The 22,022-nt window shown below is 35.2% G+C and overlaps 1 protein-coding gene across 4 annotated transcripts; it reads left to right on the plus strand.

Moving 5' to 3' along the window:
- Nucleotides 1–2,519: 2,519 nt before the first annotated feature.
- On the plus strand, nucleotides 2,520–19,371 carry tat (tyrosine aminotransferase). 4 transcript variants are annotated; one of them, NM_001077554.2, is given in 12 exon segments: nucleotides 2,533–2,595; nucleotides 4,122–4,436; nucleotides 4,876–4,980; nucleotides 5,130–5,197; nucleotides 5,303–5,461; nucleotides 7,336–7,474; nucleotides 7,562–7,614; nucleotides 12,807–12,959; nucleotides 13,048–13,176; nucleotides 13,260–13,343; nucleotides 18,504–18,602; nucleotides 18,709–19,371. In NM_001077554.2, coding segments are annotated over 11 exon segments (1,407 nt in total). In that variant the 5' UTR covers nucleotides 2,533–2,595; nucleotides 4,122–4,159; the 3' UTR covers nucleotides 18,850–19,371.
- Nucleotides 19,372–22,022: the final 2,651 nt, after the last annotated feature.

A 22,022-nucleotide genomic window follows, 5' to 3' on the forward strand; every position in this document is an offset into this window, starting at 1 on the left:
AACTGAATGTATTTTAATGACATTACAACATCGATGCTGTATAAGGAACCGTATAACATGAGAAAAAGTTCACAATAACAGGTCACCGGAAGTGTATCAGCATGGGAACAGCACTAGCTCGGCATATACCCTATTGTATTGGAACTAAAGCTCTCTAAATCAACCAGTCTTAGAATCACTTGGTTTGATTGATCGAAATTATTAAACAAATTCATCATAAACATCCCAAACAAATAGTTTATTTTTCAACTCTATGTCCTGTTAACCCTTAAAATGCATTAAATTCGGTTTTGAGAGATGCAAAAAAATAATTAAATTAAAAATGCATACCTTTTCTAAGTTAACAAAAGCGTGTGCTTGTAAAACCCTGGATTTTAACATAACCTGATGCAAACATTACTATACGTAACCTTTAAAACTGAACCAGCACTGACGTTTGCTGTTTATTGATACTACTTGTTTAAATTGAGCTGTAACACAATTTTTATGTTTTTTTTGGGGGGGGACAACTTAATTGTTGTTAAGTTCAATCCACATAAATTTGTACAAAACTAAATAAAAAAAATAAAAAAATAATAATTCAAGAGTTCACACTTAGCTAATGATTGATTATAAAGCGTGTTTGGCATGCTGCCCTGGGAGAGAGCCTTGAGCTCATAAGATCCTCGAGCCCGGGGCTCCCTCATGTTTGCAGGGCGAGAGGGGTGTTTGAGCTTAGGTATTTCGAGAACTCCCCTGCTTTTTGTAGCTAATGAACAATTAGAGTTTTGCTATGAAGAGATAACTGCTTTCAAGGAGCATGTCTATGGTGCAAATTTGGATTAGTTAATTAACTTAAGTCGTATGTTTTTGGATGGTGGGGGGAAACTGGGAGAACATGAAGAGAACATGTAAACTGCACAGAAATGTCGACTGCCCTGGTAAAGACTAGAACCAGTGACGTTCTTGCTGTGAGGCAGCAGTGCTAATCGTTGGGCCGCCGTGTGGCCCATATGAAAGGTGGAGTAGGGGTGGAAGGGGGGATTCTTCAAACGAAGATGACTATGGAACTCCGGTTAATTATAGTGACTTAGGAATTGTCTGATTAGTGAATCATATGTTAGCTAATGCAGGACCAGCCATCGTCAATCATAAGCACGTGATCCTTTCGAAATTAGTTTATAAATAAACTTCACTAAGATAACTTAATTCCTTCATGTTGTACATTTTGTAAAATTATTTGTTATACTCTGTAAAAAATGTTGGGTTCCACATAATTCCTTCATTTTGTCCCAACTCAAATCAATTAAGTCAACTTAATTGTTTTTACAAATGTAAGTAAATTGAACATAAAAAAATGTAATTGTCAAGCAGCAATGTATCAGGGTCAGAAAACGTTAAATATTTTTAAAAATGACATAATACACTCTTAGGACTGGGTTTTGTTAAGGATTCTACTTCTGTTAAAATTGTATTGAAGTATCGATCACTGTTTCTCATCTGAAAGTGAACATTTATGCAATATAAATAATTAATTTAGCCTGTAATTATCAAACACATTGTAATATAAACATATTGTTAATCTGATCAAGAATATAGTTTAAGGAAATTAACTAAATTCCAACAAGTTCTCAAAATTCTCATATATTTAAATATTTAATCCATAATTTGGTTCATGTGTCATTTTAAATGGCAAGAAATAGACAAATTTTCCACTCATAAATGATCATTTCCTGATAGAATGCAATATGGTTTTGACTAAAACCACACGAAATTTAAAAACCTGGATAGAGCTTTTCAAGAAACAGATTTTCAATGCGCTAAAAAGGGGAACGTGGGGTTAACAAACAATTTACAAGAAAGTGTCTTTAAGTTCAGTCTTAGTCTTTCCATATTTGGAATAGTTGGCAAAAGTCCTGCACAGCCAAATTCATTATACTTGCACAACAGCAGAATAGTCCAATAGTTTCAGCGTTGACACTAATAAAACCACTCCATCCATCCTCCCTGAAACGTGAGTTTAACTTATGTAATGTGTGACGTCATTACATCTGTAGTGCATAAGCTCTAAATGATGCTTGATTTTTGCAGACAGTAAAGATATACTTTATTAACAGAACTGAAATGTCATTTGCTTTCCTTATGCGTCATTGATATTAACGCGCAATGGAAATTTGACAGCAAATAATTAAGAAAAATGAATAATGAATGATGAGAGAATATGGGACTTAAAGGGGAAACAAAAGGGCTTTCAAAGATTCACTGAGCAATATATGCATATCAATAACACTTGTTTGTGCCTAGAGGATCGACTGCGCATCAGATCGCGTGCATAAACACCGGACAGACGCATCAGAGGCTCGCCGCAGGTTCTAGAAGGAGGAGGATGAGGTTCAACCCCAAAACTATAGAATTTTACACTTCTGATGTAACGGGGGAGTTTTGCGCTGCCCTCAGTCTCCGCCAATGGAAATATTTGCAGGGTTTAACACCCATTTTGAGGGGTTTTGTATAAAGCCGGTCTTTGCACCGACTTTATCACTCCATGCACTAATTTACCTGTTAATCTAATTCACCGCCTTGGAGCGTGATTTCTGTAAAGAGCAAGCTTATAAGGTATGTTAAATTGATTATAAACTAGCACATACAAAAGACTTATTCGTTTAATGTTTTATTTAGGCTATTTATTTAGAAATAGATGCTAATTTAAATCCACATTACTTTCTCTTACATTTGAATATTTGTTTAATCGTCTCACATCAGTGGTATGTTAAATATTAGACAATATTAAAGTTCTGCTGTAATGTTATAATAATAATATAATATAATTTCTTATTATTATGTGATATACTTGTTTTTATATTTTGCTGTGCAGTTTTTTTTCAATTATTTATGGACATTTATTCTCTGCATTGTAAAACATTATACGAGCAATTAGTGCTGACAACATAGGCTATGTTTTTAGGTCATTATAACTTATTAAGCTAAGTTAATCATGTTCTAACTTAATTTCATAAGTTATGCAAGAAGTTGTAAGTCAGTTTAACATAAATTAAGTTCAGTTGACCCTAAAAATGAAAGGCAACCAGGATTTATTTAGTGTGGTAGCTTAATTTTTTTGCCGCACTATATATATATATATATATATATATATATATATATATATATATATATATATATATATATATATATATATATATAAATTCTGCAGCAGCTGTCGATTAAATTGAATCTAACGCAACACAGTTGGCTTTTGCAACCCAGATATTTAATGATATTGTTAGCACGTTTTAAATAAATAACTAAAAGCTGTAGTTATATATTTGCGGAGTTTAATTTATGCACCATTTTTGCCAACAAAGCTTACCTTATCACCGCATGGAAAGCGCTCTTTGCTGCTATAGGGTCATCTTCAGGCCAGTTGGTTAAGAGCATTGGTCTAGTTTTCGCAGGTAGTTTAAAGAGGCTAGTTCACCCCCAAAAAGAAGTGTTTGTTAATTATACACACCCTCTGTGCTTTTTCCTTCAGTAGAACATTAAAATAAGTTTTTTAGCAAAAAATAAAAAATGGTGATTCATAAATGCAATTTTAACGGGTTTTGCACTGACGGAATATTTGTATTTTACAATATTGTCATGGCTTTTAATTATCGGTACTTCATCTACATTCAGCTGCTTTAACAATCTTTTTAATCAATCTTTATTATACCTTTAACCTAGAGCAACGACAAACCGAAAACCTGGAGCCCAAGCATATCCTGTTACATAACAATGACATGCGCAGACGAAAACTCGAACTGACACTGTTTACAAGTTTTGAATATAGGCCGATATATTAAATTATCATACTATAACAATAAAATAAATATATAATTTAAAAAAATGTTTAAAATACAAACAGCAGAATGGATCACATCTTAATGTATGCTAAAATATAGTTGGAATTACTTTCAGAACATTTTTTCCAGCTTATAACCAATCAGAATCCACTCTGTAGTAACGAGAGCATTTGTAAACTATAGTGAGCTTTTATAATATATTTCAGCTTTATTTAATGTAATTTAGTCTAGTTATTCATGTGTGATCACTTGATGTCAATATTGACATATTTAACTTTCAATATCATATCTTTTATTCTTTAGACATCATCTTTCCAAAACGTGCATAGCCAAAAAATAAAATGTCTTTTGTGGTGAAAATGAACGGAGTGCAGAACAACGGTATTCACGGCAATGGCATGAACGGAAGCATCATGAATGGGAATGGCGTGCATCATGTGAGTGTGCGGACCCATGTGAGCGTGAACCCCGCCAAACTGAAGGCTGGCAGCCACAGGCAAAGATGGAACGTCAGACCGTCAGAGATGTCCAAAAAAACACTCAATCCCATCCGAGCCATCGTGGATGGGATGAAACTCACCCCCAACCCAGAGAAACCCATGATTGCGCTATCTATTGGTACGTTTTCAGACTTTTAAATACAACTTAGAGTCTAGAAAATGTTGGCACTTGTGAAAATAGTTACAATACACTATATTAAAGCCATGGTTAATTGTTTTTTAATGTTGGAACTCACACACACACACTATGCAGTAGCAGAGTAATTATACACAAACACATACACACATTGTACCTGCTGCATGTATTTTGTTATATATTTAGTAATCTAGTCGGCTTTATATACTTTATCATTATTATTATTTACATGAAACTAGAAAGTGTAGTATTTAATTGCTGTACGTAGTTTGCAGCTTTACAATTCATTTTACACTGCATTTAAGTTTCTTAATTTTATGTAATGCTTCATGTTTTCTATTAAAATCTCAAAATGAGACCTGCAAAACCTTTGATGTAAACCTTTAAATGCAAATGTCTGTTTTGGGCTGTTTTTCAACAGGTGACCCTACAGTGTTTGGGAACTTGCCAACAGACGACGCTGTTTTGAATGCAATGAAAGATGCAATAGATTCCCACAAATACAATGGATATGCTCCCTCTGTTGGTGAGATTGACTTTCTCTGAAGATTAAATGCTGAAATATGTAGTAGAAAAGTATTAAACAACACTGCAATACTTTAATTTCATCCTGACAAAATGCGTATTAAGATTTTCCTCTTTATGAAAATGTGTCTTTGTAAATACCTTCAACAGGTTATCAAAAGAGCAGAGAAGCTGTGGCAAACTTCTACAGCTGTCCAGAAGCTCCGCTGGAAGGGAAGGTGCGTCACATACATTGTGATTAATTAAATAAGTAAATTGTACAAATAGTTTATATAGTTTTAATGATGATGTGAGTAAAGCTATTTTTTTCTATAAACCTGTAGGATGTGATCTTGGCCAGTGGTTGTAGTCAGGCAATAGAGCTGGCCATCAGCGTGTTGTGTAACCCAGGAGACAATATCCTAGTTCCACGTCCAGGATTCTCCCTCTATAAGACACTGGCAGTGTCTATGGGCATCCAAGTGAAGCACTACAATCTGCTGGTGAGTAAATCACAGATTACATGAATACTAGAGTGCAAAACAAGCAATAAATGAAAACAAAGTGTAAACAGTTTTAATTAAATGAAGAATGATTAACCCAAAAGTGCGTTTAGAAGGACCTTAGTGTCACCACAACTTTAGGAAAAAATATGCAAATTGCTGTTTTTAAGCATGAGAAGAAAAGGGGTGGGAAGGGGTTGGTCTGTATGGATAAAGTGGACGGTCTAGACTAGACAGTGAATGGGGAAAACTGCTACAACATTCCAGTATGGGGCACATCTGGGACAAATAAATAGAAGAAAAAACTTACGTCACATGCTATTACCACTTTACAGTGGACAGATAAACGCACAAAACAGTATTTACTTTGATGATAAAGTGTTACACATTCCAACATTCCAACACATTCATATTGGGATGCATTTATATTTAATATAATTCTCTTTAGCAAGTTTATAATAAGTAAGCTTTTGAATACAGTAGATATTAAGTTTTGAAGGTAAAATCTACATTACTTTTCTCCATAGATGAAGGGAAATTTATATTATTGTTATGCAATTCCTGTCAAACACACCAGATATTTTCAGATCAGCTCACTTTCATTAAAGGGCACCTATAATGAAAATCAACTTTTGTGAGCTGTTTGGACAGAACTGTATGTATAATGTGTCCACTATATAGTGTGTCCACTGTCATATTGGAGAGATAGAAACACAAGTCACTTTTAAAAAAATGTACTGATTTTAAAATAGGACCTAAATCCCTGTGATTTTGAGGCCCACCGCAACGTGACGTAGGAGTGTGGTTTTCCCCGCCTATCGATTGATTGACAGGCGCCATGATTTTATAATAACATGTATACACATGTCCACAGAACATTTTTTGCAAATAAACTGGGATTAAGAACTGTTACAAGCGTCTGTGATCAGCTGCACCTCAAACAGAGCATGTTTGTAATAAAGACAGTAAAATTGCAATGTAATACTTAACCGCTATAATCACCACGACCACATGGTGTCAGTAAACGTGCATATGTGTGTTTGTGTGTACTGCAAACTGCATTTGTGTGACTCATTATTTCAGAAAGGCTTGAATAAACTCCACCACAAATACATCAAATAAACTTACTTGGTATTTTTGACCCTTTATTTTAGCTTAATCCGTGTCTGTTTCTATCACTGACTGCTGTTTATCTTACGTAATGTATGAGAAGCAGACATCCACATGGGAACAGTGGGCAAGGAGAAGCAGCTCATTTGGACTTAAAGCCACAGGCTACAAAAACAGCTACATTTTCATCAGACACCAAAATGGGCAGATTCTAGATTATAAATATTCTGATGGGTATTTTAAGCTGAAACTTTACAGACACATTCTGAAGACACCAAAGGCTTATCTTAAAGGGGTAACATAGGTGTTCTTTAAAGCCATATTTCACCCAAATATGAGGCGTTACCGACTATTTTAACTCGCCCTGTTGTGAGTTGTGTACCGAAGTGGTTCCAAACCTTTATGAGTTTCTTTCTTCTGCTGAACACAAGATATGTTGCAGAAAGCTGAAAACCTGTAACCACTGACGTCCATAGTAGGAAAAACAAATCCTGCTGAAGTCTATGGAATGGTTACAGGTTTCCAACATTTACCACATTATTTTGTGTTTATCATAAGAAACTCTTAAAGGTTTAAAACAAGTGAAATTATGATAAATGTGAAGGAAATCCTATGCTCTAAAAATGCTTGACTAACTTTCACCTCATAAATGATTCCTATGGAAAATATCCTTCCTGAACTATCATCACTGCCTGAAATGCACACTTGTCAAATGACTGTGACTGTATCTAAGATGAGTATCTTCTCACCTTTAATTCGTTTAGCCTGAGAAGTCCTGGGAGATTGATCTTCAGCATCTGGAGAGTCTGATTGATAACAAAACTGCCTGTCTGATTGTCAACAACCCATCTAATCCATGCGGCTCTGTGTTTACCAAAGAACACCAGCAGAAGATCATTTCTGGTGAATGCACTGATTAACTCTAATTAATAACATATCAAAAATGTTCATCCCTGTAATATCAAACTGCTAACATTTGATGTGTTCTAGTGGCATCAAGAAACTGCATCCCTATACTTGCTGATGAGATCTATGGAGACATGGTGAGCTCATACCAAATGCAACAACTTCTGTATACATGCATTTACAGTCCTATAGCAGTCTGTATAGTCCTAACTCCCTAAATCTTCAACCATCATTGATGTGGCACTCACAAGGTCAAGTAGACCATGTCTTCTCACAGTGGTCCCTAATAGAGTTCACACTCTTAGCTCACCTTTGACCCTTGTTAAATGATTCGACTGAGCCTAGGTTGCTTAAAGACGCTCAACCACAGCAACTTTTAGTACGGTCTTAAAATTAACGCTTTTTATTGTTGGATCTATGAAACCACAAAAAGGTTCTTTATACTGGAAGAACATTTTACTAATTATTATAACATTTATATACAAAAAATAGGCGGTTCATTCCGCTGTGGTGACCCCTGATGAATGAAGTGACTAAGCCGAAGGAAAATGAATGAACGATACTAAGAAAAGAGATGTGTTTTTAAAGACTGAATCGCTGTAAGATTCATTGTTGATTAGGGAATCAATCATTGCTTTTGGAACTCCCCTTTTGGAAGCTGTATGGAACTAGGGAATTAGGGAACATCTTTGTGTTGGGTAGCATGTGTTTTCCTGGCTCAGCTCAGCTTCAACCAGCAGTGGAAACCACATCAGAACTGGAGGGATTGGAGTCTGTGTGTGGTGAATGGAGGATTGACAGCATTTAGGTCATGAAGGACAGTGAAGATCGAGTTGGGTGCAACAGGTCCACAACTCTCGATAGAAGAGGCCAAGTAAATTTGGAAAGTGGAACATGGTGCTTTTTTTGCCTTGGTATACTCAAAAATTGAAATAAAATAAAATACGAAGTTTGGGAAGCTCCTAAACTTGAGTCAACCAATGCTCAACTTGTAGAATCGACATACTGTAGTCGGTGAAGTTGATATGTGTTTATATCATACACCCGTCAAAAATGTGCTAAGTTCAATCTTGGATTTTTAAGATGACATTAACGTAAACTTGTTGCAAAACGTTTGATGAGAAAACTGAAAAGGTTTTTTATATAGAACCACTGCAAATTATATTAAATCAAATCAAATATAAAAAACTTTACCAAGGAGAATACCATTCACCATAATGGTGACTAGAAACAACTTCACAACCTGATACATTAAAAAACACTATGTGGAGGTAAAATGTGTTACATCTACATGTAACTAGCAGCTCTCTTGCCCCATCTATTTCAACTATTAGTCCTGCCGGTAATCTGAAGAATTTGTTTAAATAGGCGAACACAGCAGCATGGACATAGGCAATGTGTCTGAAGGGCAATGAAGTAAACTGATAAATGACAAAGTCCGCCATTCTCCAATTCTCATACAGCTCTCCCAATAAAAATGCTTCCTGCAAACCAACAGCTTTGCTGTATCGGCCATGACAGAATTGCAGGGAAAACATGCAACAATTGGGTCTCGCAGCTTGGCAGGTCTGCTTTGCCTTCGGAAAGCACGTGCTCTCATGAATAATGAAGAAGCAGGGTCTTAATAAATAATAGTGAGAAGCCGACGCGTCATCACTTCACTAGCAGATTTGCATAATGTCACCGATTTTAATCCCTCCTCAAAAATAATTTTAAACCCGGAAGATGAAATTAGCTGACAAAAGCCCAAAATTATTACGTTTTCCCCACAATTAAAGCTGACAGGTGCTATCATTGTCTTAACTGATGCACAACACACAAAAATCTCTTATAATTTCAGAACCTTTAAGTCTAGTAATGTACATCTAAATGGTTGTTCTTACAGAATAAAGTCAGGCAGGCTTATTAGTTTCAGCAGTTGTAATCAGGGAATAGCATACCTTGGAATGACTTGACTAGCCAAGCAGAATCAAGTATTCCAGAGCTGTGTAATAATCATAAATAACCAATACTCATATTATTATAAAGATGCAGACACATTTATAAATAAATTTAGTCTGACAAAATGGAAGGAGGCGGTCTGACATGTTTGTTGTTAGCCGACTGTAAATGGTTTCAGTGCGCCTCAGTGACTAAGCAGTTTTCATGGCACGTGTTTGTAGTTAGTGCATGCATGAATGTGACGCATTGGAGGTGATGTAGAAGGCAGGGAGAGACACTGGCCCCTCGTTTCATTGCAGGTAGCATGTTGACTCACTGGATGTTTTTGAGCTCCATCTGGTACAGTACTGAGCACCGCATGTGGCCTTTCTGGCTGGATCCAGTTAAAACGACAGCAACAAAACATACTTCCACGTTTGAGCTTGTGTAATAGAGCCAGCATCGCAAATTGCAGCATCTTAGCCAATCGGAGATGGGGCGGATCCATCGAGCAGACATGAAGCCATAATCGTAATTAGAGCCAGGCGGACAACCACAAAACAGCTTCAAGGAAGGAACTCTTTCTCTGAATACTTCTGTAACTTTCTCATACCCCCCTTTCCAAACTTCTATTATGGTTTTCTTGCTCCTCTATCCAGTGAATGCTTAAGAGTGTGTAAAAGATTCTAGAATGCAACTAAGATAGAACACAAAAAAAGTGTTGAAATCCAAGAGGGAGGCAATCTTATTCTATTATTGATGCTATACTGAGAAAATAAATACTTTGTTACTTAGTTTTTGTTTTGTTTCTAGTCTAATTATCTAAAAACTTTTAAATAAAGAAGCATTTTCTAGACAAGTAAAACTAAAAGATAATCAAAATTACCATAACAAATTATTCCACCTATAACCTAGGACTGGGCGATTTGGTCTGAAATCTCGATTAAATCTCTTGATTAATTGAACATTTTAACTCGATTATTAAAATATTATTTTATTAATTTAATTTTTGTTTTTGCCCCCATAGTTCAGTGACAAGATTTGCACAGTAAATATGCTCACATGTTTCAAGTGAGAGATTTTGTGGATTACTTGATATTAAAATAATTAATGTAAACACACACTATCTACGATTATTTATTAAACATCAACGCTGAACTCTCTGCGCCATCCACCGTCGTCACCGCTACCAAACTACCAATCACAACACTTGCGCTGTGAATCATTGTGACGTATAAGTAAAATTTTTTAACCTACTTAAACCTACATAACTAAACTACAATGTCATTAATTTCCCACCTAATCCTAACAAAAATTCTAACTAACTATTCCTAGTCTTCATGGGCTACCATTAGTCAAGCCCCTTAAAGCACCCAAATTCTGCTGGCGTGGAACTGAACAAATAGTTCAGAACTAACCCACGGCAGTGCATTTGACCCAGAAGCCCAACAAAATTAATAAACAAAAATAAAAAATACAATGCACTGCTACCCCCTAACCGGGAAAAATATACAATTACACAATTTTAAACCACAAGAACTTAACTTTTCCTAGTGGCCAAGCCAAAGCTCCAACAAATACTTTCGCCTCCTGGTCTCTCCTACCTAATTACTTAAGCAAATAAAGTTTAATGTAAACCAAATCAAATCAATTTACATTGGATGAGCCCCAATGTTATACCTGACTCAAAGATGTAACATTAGGAAGACGACACAGCGTCACGGTGGCACAGTGGGTAGCACAATCGCCTCACAGCAAGAAGGTCGGTGCTTCGAGCCTCGGCTGGGTCAGTTGGCATTTCTATGTGGAGTTTGCATGTTTTCATGTTCGCATGGCTTTCTTCCAGGTGCTCCGGTTTCCCCACAAGTCGTGGTATAGGTGAATTAGGTAAGCTAAATTGGCCATAGTGTACGTTATTCGTACGTAGTGTACGATGGAGTGTGTATGGATGTTCGCAGTGATGGGTTGCAGCTGGAAGGGCATCTGTTGCATAAAACATATGCTGGATAAGTTGGCGGTTCATTCCACCCCAGATTATAAAAGGGACTAAGCCGAAAAGAAAATGAATGAATGAACAATCTAAAATAACACAATCAAAACATCAGTATCAGAATGTTCAATTAGTGTGAAAAGCAAGTGAATGGATGCTGTAAGTGTTGTCAGTGCTAGTGTATGGATGCAAAACAAAACATAAAGCCCAAATTAGAGCGCAGCTCTGGCCAACTGCCCAAACAATGAATGAACAGCGGCCCTGACAAACTCTCTCACTGCGTCTAAATAAAGGCAATGACGAGCATCAGGTGCGCTGAAGGCATGCCCCAACCTACAACAGACAAAACATACAAAAAACAGAAACCAACACAACGCAGTCCTAACACATATTGTCTTGTTTTCAAGAGTTCACACTTAGCTGATGATTGATTATAAGCAAGTTTGGCATGCTGTCCCGGGAGAGAGCCCTGAGCTCGAAGGTTCTTGAGCCCTGGGCTCCCACCCATTTGGAGGAAGAGAGGGGAGCCTTGAGCTCAGGTAGATCTCGACAACTCCCCCTTGATAAGAGCTGATGACTAAAAATTGAATGCTATTAAAAGATATGCTGCATTATGAGAGATTACCTGTTTGGCAAATTTAGATTTATCAATTTACTTGTTGTGCATGTTTTTGGAATGTGGGAGGAAACCGGAGGACCCGGGGAAAACCCACGCAAGCACGGGAAGAACATGCAAACTACACACAGAAACAACCACCGGCCTGTTAAAGGACTAGAACCGGTGACGTTCTTGCTGTGAGGCGACAGTGCTAGTCACTGGGCCACCGTGCTGCCCTATGGAGGGAAAGGTGAAAAGGTAGGGGTGGAAGGGGGGATTCTTCAAATCGAAGATGACTGTAGTGAAAAAACCCTGGCTCTTTATAGTGGGTTAGGAATGGCCTGATTTGGTGGATCATGCATGCTAATGCAGAACCAGCCGTACTCAATTATAATCACGTGCTCCTCTCCAAATTAGTTTATGAATAAACTTCACTTAAGAAATAATATGCCAAAATTAAGTTTTTCTTAAGCTGCCAGTGGGGTAAGAAAAATAACCTCAAATATTCAAAAATAACCTCAAAGCTAAAAACAGTATGTTTTACTAGAAAATGCTTCTTGATTTAAGAATTGTTAGATTTTTGAACTAGAAACAAGACAAAAACTCAAAGCTCAGAAAAAAAATTGCATTTCAAAAGAAAACAGTTAGGTTTAAAAAAAAAACAGTCACGTTAATGTATAATACTATTCCTTAATATAAATGTTTTCACACTATTATTATTAGGCTTGGAGAGCATAACAGACTTAAAAAATAATAATAAATTGTTACCCCAGATTTGTAAGAGTCTCCATATTTACTTTGATGCATCTGTCATTCTGCAGGTGTTTCCTGGTTGTGATTTTCGGGCTTTGGCACCTCTCAGCAGTGACGTGCCCATCCTATCCTGTGGCGGTCTGGCCAAGCGCTGGTTGGTGCCTGGCTGGAGGATGGGCTGGATCCTCATCCATGATCGCAACAACATATTTGGATCCGGAGTAAGTATTATCCTCATACCTGCAGCAGGAAAAGAAGCATGCAAGCACTAATAACCAATAATGCCAACAATGCAAACATTCTCTGTAGATTCGAGAGGGTCTTGTGAAACTAAGCCAGCGGATTTTGGGACCCTGTACTGTGGTTCAGGGGGCATTAGAGAGCATTTTGAATGAGACGCCACCAGAGTTCTACCAAAGCACCATCAGCTTCCTTAAGGTAAGAGGAAACTCACAGGGAAACAAAAAGCGAGTAGATTTAGCATCTGATCTTTATGGTAACACTATTCTTCTGGTCTTTAGTCAAACTCAGAGATATGTTTCTCAGAGTTGTCAACCGTTTCCGGCCTGAATCCAGTGATGCCGTCAGGAGCCATGTACATTATGGTGAGTCTGATACATGAATGATTTTATTCAATTAAATTCAATTCATCTTTATTTCCATAGCGATTTTTCAATGTAGATTGTGTCAAAGCAGATTAACATAGAACATGGTATATTGAAACTGTCAGTCCAGTTTTCAGAGTTTAAGTTCAGTTTAGTTCAGTTCAGTGTGGTTTAAATTTTACTGATGAAAGTCCAAACACTGAGGAGCAAATCTAGCTCCAAAAGTCCTAAACCAAGCAAGCCAATGGCGACAGTGGCGAGAAACAAAGTTCAACAATTGACGAAAGAAATGTTATGAAGATAATGGTGGCTAAAAACTTCAAGCATTCTTTTATGAACTTAAATTTAAAGGTGTAGCTTACCCTAAATGCTCATCATTTATTCTTTAACAAAATGTATGTAGAATGTTTTAAAATGTTTGATTCTGGCTTTCAACAATTACACTGTAAAACCCCAAAAAGTTAAGGTAACTCAAACCGTTTGAGAAAACCGATTGCAGGGGTGCTCAATCCTGTTCCTGGAGATCTACCCTCCTGCAGATTTCAGTTGCTACCCATATCAAACACACCTGAACCAATTAATTAGGACCAGAACACCACTTGATAATTACAGGCAGGTGTGTTTGATATGTGTAGCAACTGAAATCTGCAGGAAGGTAGATCTCCAGGAACAGGATTAAGCACCCCTGACCGATTGCAATAAACCATTTAAGTTCAAAAACTAATCTTAAAGAGTACTGTGAACTTAATCCATTTGAGTAAACAAAGCCATTTAAGCACAGTAAATTAATGAGTTAAATTAATAACTCAATTAATGAAGAGAACTCAAACCAACTGAGTACTATAAAGTACTTTGAGCTTACTCCATTTAAGTTGAAGTAATGAGGTATTTAATTGACTCATTACCTTCAACACTGGGTTCAATAGTCTTTTCAAATAAGTAGAATTAACTTTCAGTCAATTTGGAGTTAACTACACTCATTTAATTTGATAAAGTTGACTGTTGAGTTTTACAGTGTATGAAAACGCAACTCCGCACCCCATTCCTTGCATTTAAAGTGATGCACAAATACAAATATATTTAAATACTGTATACATCATCATACAAACAGTAATACAGACAGTTATGAATGAAATGAACGCAATCTGTCAGCACAATAATGAAATGCTTTGTGCACTTACAGTGACATTTATTTACTTACAGTGACATTTTAATTAAACAAAAAAAAAACTTACTTCATTCAATTGTTGTATATTAGGCCATTATTTTATTGTAGCCCAAAATAGTCTTTTTTTAATACAGAGATTATTTGTAACTTCCTTGTTTAATTATATTACTATTTATACCAAAGATGCCCAAACTAGGGTTTGTGGGCCAAAGTTGGCGCATTATAACCTTTAATTTGGCCCACCAACTAAACAGAGAGGAGAAGGACAAATGATGGGGAAGGGGGGTTAAATCCCTCAAACAGAGATCATCATTTCTAATTTTACATAACCTTTTGTTTGCTTGTTTAATTGTTGAGCTATAGAAAAAAAAAAAGTAAAACTGAAATTAAATGTTTTAATTAATTGTGAATTACTCAGATTTTTTAAAGGGTCATGAAATCCTGAAACACATTTTTTTTCAGATGTTGACAGATATATATGTGTGGCACGTTACTAAAACACTATTAGAATGCATACATTTCGGTGTCTAGTATGGGGGTGTTCATACTCGGTCCTGGAGGGCCGGTGTCCTCCATATTTTAGTTCCAACCTGAATTAAACACATCTGAATAAGCTAATCAAGCTCTTTCTCGGTAAACTAGAACATTCCTTGGAGGTGTGTTAAAGGAAGTAGGAGCTAAACTATGCAGGACACTGGCCCTTCAGGACCGAGTTTGGACACCCCTGTACATGTAAAAAAAAAAAAAAAAAGAATTTTGGGTTATAAATGAGATTGTCTATGGTTTTATTGTCAGAATTACATTATAAAATGTACAATATATCTAATCATTGATATATGATTAATGTATTTTTTCTATATATTTTTTTATTTTATTAAATTAGGAAGTTAATGTTATACACTTTGGTATATTTAGCTTCGGCCAACCATCTTCAATCAAGTTTGGATTTTGGCCCTTCATAAGAGAAAGTTTGGGGACCCCTGATTTAAACTCACTGTTGTTTGTTGAAACTGCCCTGAGATAACAGATAAGGTTTGGGGGTCATTTTGGGTTATGTTAAAGCACTGAAAGAGGCCTTAAGCAAATAGTTTAGTTTAGGGCCCCTAGAGTTCTAAACTGGCTTCGCCCTTACAATGAGATAATCGGCTTTTTCTGTGGTGATTTGCATTAGTTTAAATTGTGTGCTCCTGAGCGTGTCAAAAAATGTTGGAACACATGCCTTGACTTAGATTCTCATTCTCAATTGTGACAAAACAGATTATCAGAAAATAAAAATCATATGGTGGGAATTTTACTCTACCGAAGTTTTTTTCATAAGGAACTTTGAAAACAACAAACCTGCATAATGCACGTCAGGCCAGTAGATGGTGATGTCACTTTATAAATAAATACTATGCAACTGCACACACACTGTATGGTCTGGTAGTCCATCATGTTTTGTCATCAAATACTCGCCTATAGACTAAACACGTAATCCAGACATTTAAATTTCAAATTTAAATTTTTTTAATTTAAACAAAGACAGTATCGTCAAATTTTTTAATTTTGAAACCTGTTTGCCATAGTAGTTCAAAGGTTTTTGTAAATGCATTCTCACATGCTCACACAAAACTCAGTAGAGTTCAATTTATAAATGAATTGGTCACAATGTGTTTACTAAAATGAACTAATAATGAACAATACTTGAAGAGTTCAGATCCAAAAGACTCTAAAGGCCATCTGAAATGTTCCTATTCTCATTTTTTCTCAGCCTCCTGTGTATTCGGTTATTTTACTTTTACGGCAGTAAATTATTATTATTTTTTGTACTTAATATGAAATAACTGAACATAAGCATACAGTAGGAGGCTGAAAAACATTTCAGACAGCACTTTTTTGGTTTTTGTGCGCATTTTTATAATCCAAATTCATGCTTGTTAACATAAGTTAATGTATTCTGTCAGTTAACATGAATTAACAATAAACAACTTTATTTTTTATTAATAAATGTTAACAAACACTGTATGAATAAATACTGTAACAGATGTACAGTACATTTGTTGTTCATTTTAGTAAATACATTAACATTAACCAATACAACCTTATTACAAAGTGTCACTTATGAATAGTTCAGGCAACACTGTAAACAATATCCGTAAATTAGCAGTTTTCTTTACTTTGGGATTCATGTTTTCATTTTCCCTTTTATTTATGTGTATAAATTGCATTTCGGGACCCTTGATCTTTCTTCCAACAGTTTTTAACCTTCAAAAGTTTGAAAAAGTGACTTTTATTAATACTTTTAATAATTTAAAGTCATATATTGTCTGGGTTGGTGTTGTATATTACTGTACAAAATCCTTGTAATAAACATTTTCTGTTATTTTACAGACTTATTTCTCTATGCATATACTTTATTATACAATATTTTATTTCAAACTACTAAAACATAAAAAAAGTCACTTTGTTAAACTGTAGACTTGAAATTTCAACATCAAAAGTTGACAGAGCAGAAATTATGGAGTCAATCTAGGGCCAAAATGGAGGCAGGTCCTGGCCTGCTGTAGGCCATACTCACACTATGTACAGTTGCCTCGAACCGGGCCAAAGCACGCTTGTCCCCCCTCCCGTCTCCCCTGACGGCCCGCACTCACACTACAATTGGGCCTGGGCACACTTACGTCATTGATGCTGCGCTGTTCAGTAAGCGCTCTTGCTCAGCACAGTGGAGATTTCTCTAGTTATATTGTTTGTCGTTTGATATGCAGTGACATGGAGTCAAATATTTTGCCAAACAGTCCTTAGGGATGCGGTGACACGCAGTCAGATATTTCAGTGAACAGATCCGCCACTTTTGGCGCTCATAAACGATCATAAAGCCCATGTGCTGCAGGAATGAGGAGGTTTGCTGAAGGTGCCTAGTTGTCGTGCAGTGAGGGGTTTGCGTGTTTAATAAACTACGGCAGTTTGTGTTCATTGAACAGTAAGAATGATTAATAAATCAATATGAAACAGCCCCTTAAAAGTCACGTCTTGCTTTCAAAGCCCAAGTGAACCGCCCTCAGGCCCACCTCCTCCAACCGGGCCAGGGCCGGCCAAGTGAACCGTGCCTGAGTCCGATTCAGCACCCTCACACTTTTCAAACGATCCAGGAAACCAGCCTGGGCACGGTACGGATAGCATAGTGTGAGTTGGCCCGTAAACGCCCAAGTTTTGACTCCGCTCCCTAGTCAAATCAGGGCCACAAAGTGAAACGTGCAGAAACATGAAGAGCAAAGTGAAAACAGCATCGCAAACTCACGGCTGACTGAGAAGCAATTCAAAAAGAGCATTGCAATTGACTGGACGGGTTTTGTAAAGGCGATGCTATAAATAATGTTTTCAAATATATCGTTTTTTTTTTTTTCTTAATAGCAAATTTTTTTGCACTGCTTGATTTTAATTTGCAGTTCTTTTTTGTTTGCAAATTTCACTTTTATTTCTAAAAACGTAATTTTCCCTTTGCAGTTCTTTATTTTTGTTAGCAAAATAAATGTTTATTTCTCAAAAAATTATTTTGGCTTTGCGATTTTTGAATATTTGCATTTATTTATTTTTTTTTTTTTCTCAATATTTCATTTTTTGTTTGCAAATTTTTATTTTTATTTTGCAAGAATATATGGCCCTAGATTGACTCCAGAGGAGATCAACATGCCATTATGCAATTCACAACCATAAATGAGTGAAAAACACTTGTGAATCATAAAATACAGAAACTGTTAACAGATATTTTTAGACTCAGTAAAAGCTCAAACTCAAACTAACAGAACTTTCTAAAACATCTTGAGCACGAGTAAATGTCAATATATTAATTTATGGGTGAACTATCCCTTTAAATGGCCTGATAGACACATAATCATCCTTGGCGTGTTTGCTCATCAGGATGTCCATATTAAGAAGTGAGCATGTTTGCAAAAAGTGCAAAGTTGCAAGGTAGCAGAGGGTAAATGCATTTTCTGCTGGCTCATTCTCAGGTGGGGATCGAGATGGAGCATTTCCCAGAATTCCAGAATGATGTGGAGTTCACTGAACGGCTGGTCACTGAGCAATCTGTGTTCTGTTTACCCGCTACGGTGAGTTATTCATGTCCCTAGCTCACCTTAGTCTGTGACACATTTTCACTTGTTTGCCACAGATATACTGACTGCATTCTCACCTTCATGTGGTTTCTCTCTTCAGGCATTTGAATACCCAAACTACTTCCGAATTGTAGTGACAGTCCCGGAGGAGATGATGATCGAAGCATGTATTCGCATCAGAGAATTCTGCGCACGTCACTATCGACCTAGGAGCCAAGACAGTCACGAACTGGACCAGTGAGAAGATAAAAAGAGACAGAAAAGGGAAGAATAAAAGATGAAAGTCTTATGAAAGCGATGCATGAAGCTGCAGAAAGAGGGAAAGTTGTGCATTACATGGGACAACGACAGATTTTCCCTTTCAGGAAACTCACAGTTCTATGCAAATATCATATTTATATTTTTATATGAGTTAGTATTATATTGATATTGTATGAGTACTTGTAGTCTTCTTTTTCTTACACTGTATTGGGCATTGTGGAAAGTTTGGAAACATTGGCTTTGTCCAAAAAAGGCCAATTTGTGTATAACCTGCATGATGTGAAGTATTTATCTACATGTAATCCTGTTTTCGGAATAGTCCATTTTGTAGTATGTTTAATTAGCATCTGTTTAATTTGCATGCTCAACAAAAAGAGACAAAATGACATGTATAGCACCTATATGCTATCTAATGCTCCTTAGATTTTTATTTTGAGTTGTTACATCCAAGCCCCCAACCCGAAAAAGCTATTTAAATAAAAGTATATCAAGATTTTTAAAAGTCTTTTTATTCTTGCTGGTGCAAACGTGTTCATTTAGCAGGAAATAAGTATTGAACACGTCATCATTTTTTTTCAGAAAACATATTTCTAACTATACCGTTGACTTGAAAATTTCCCCGGATGTTGGTAACAACCAAACAAATCCATATACCCAAAGAAACCAGATCTAATTAGTTTACAAATTAAGGTATGGATGATAAAAATCAAATTAAACAGGGAAAAAGTATGGAACACTTGAAGAAAGGGAGGTGTAGAAAGGCAGTTAAAATCTCTCTTCAGCAAGCCTCTGCCCTTCATCACTGTAAACTAATATTCACTGCTTCATGAAACCAAGGTAAACGATGAAACCAAGGTGGATATTTCAGCAAGATAAAGATCCAAAATACAGTCAAGGAAAAGCTTAAATGGTTTCAGAGAAAGAAAATCAAGCTGTAAAATGGCCCAGCCAATAACCTGACTTGAAACCAATAGAAAATACAAATTAAAGATCAGATTTGATAGACAAGACCCACAGAACCGTCAAGCTTTTTACACGAAGTCTGTAAAAAAAAATCACACCTGAGCAATTCATGTCACTCCGATCTCCATATGAGGCATCTTTAAGCTGCCATACTTAAAATATCTTTTTATATAAAGTATTAAACACATTTCAGTACTTCAGTACTTACTTTTTGTGTCACTCCATTATTATTACACATAAGTCATTTTTCTGAATTTTTCTGGGCTTTTAGCTAAATCTGGTTCAATTCCATGTTCACAGCTCCTTTAGAAATATTATATAATTAGTTACTAGTAATGTCTCTTGTTCCTCTTTATCTTTTGTGTACATGAATCACTTTTTGTAAAAAAAAAAAAATTAAAAAGAATTATGTTGATAGTGTAAAACTGTCATAATTATAAGTAAAACGACTAGATCAAAACAAATGAACAGCTTTAATATTCAATTGTATTTTATAACTGAAGTGTTTAGTCTTTTAATTTATGAATATAAAAAATTAAAAATGTAATTGCATGTGAGTATCGATTATCTATGCATGTAACACACACACACACACACACACACACACACACATATATATATGTAACATTATTTTGTGTTAATATGCTGACATCTAGTGTTTAAAGTATGAATTGCAGAATAAAAGTACCTCAGTGGCATCGAGGAACAATGTTTTAGGTTTGCATTTTATTTGATAAAATACAGTAGAAATTCTTGAAAATGTCTTTACCTTAGTTTTGATCAATTTAAGTCATCCCTGACAAATACAAGTTATTTATTTATTTATTCAAATACATGACTTAACACAAACTTGTCAATTGATTTTCGCAAAATAATAGTGCAATAAAAAATGGACCTAAAAAAATTTGATTAACTATAGGTTATGAATGTCAATTTCGACTAATTATATATATATATATATATATATATATATATATATATATATATATATATATATATATATATATATATATATATATATATATATATATATTACACACACACAAACACACACACATCCAGTATTTTTGTCTCTTGTTCCCCTTTATCTTTTGAGTGCAAGATTTAATTTTTGTAATAAAAAAATTATGTTTGATAGTGTAAAACTGTCATAACTAAAAGTAAGAAAACTATTAGATCAATACAAAAGTAAAAGTTTATTATACAATTTTATTTTATAACTAATTTTTTTATTTTTTTAGTCATCACATTTTTAGAAAATGTGTTATGTGAAATGTGAGTTTATCTCTTTATGTCTCAGACTATGATATGTCTATGTATGTAATATGCACACATTTTATTTCTATATAAAAATGTAAAATTGTTGTGTATATATGCTGAAATCTAGTGTTTAAAGCATAAATTGCAGAATAAAAAGTAGCTCAAGTGGTTATAACGAGGAACATTGTTTTGTTTGCATTTATTTGATAACATACAGTGAAAACAGCATTATTATGAAAACGTCTTCAATTACATTTTTTATCAATTTAATGCATCCATGCTAATTAAAGGTTTTATTTAATTATATATTTATTCAATTATCCATTCATTTAAAGACATGACTTTACCCAGCTTTCCAATTGTTTTTCACAACATAATAAAGTGTAGTAATACGAAATATTTGGGTATCAAATCAACATATCAAAATTATTTTTTTAAAGGATAATGTGACACTAATGACTGGAATATTGATGCTGATAATTTAATTTTGCCACAAGAATGAACTGAAAGTACTTCCCAAAAGAAACTAGTCAGTATTACATTACAATATTAATGATTTTTCAGATTTTCTGTATTATCAAATAAAATAAATGCAGCCTTGGTGAACAAAACATCTCACAAAATCAAAATAATAATTAATAATAATTTCCAGCAACAAATAAACAAATTGGAATGATTTCTGAAAGATCATTTGGAACTGAAGACTGGAGTAATGATGCTCAGAATTAATTTTCAATAGCATATATAATGTATACAACCTTCAAACAATTGCATACAGTATTATTATTAGTTGCTTTTTAATATTTATAGACTTTTTTACAGAATTAATATTTTACAGACTTTTATCAAATAAATGCACACAAAAAAATTATAATAAGTCTTAATTATTCCACACTTTAGGTCACCAAGTATACTAGCAAAAGTGAATAA

Source organism: Danio rerio, chromosome 18 (genome assembly GCF_049306965.1).
Source record: "Danio rerio strain Tuebingen ecotype United States chromosome 18, GRCz12tu, whole genome shotgun sequence".
NCBI lineage: Eukaryota > Metazoa > Chordata > Actinopteri > Cypriniformes > Danionidae > Danio > Danio rerio.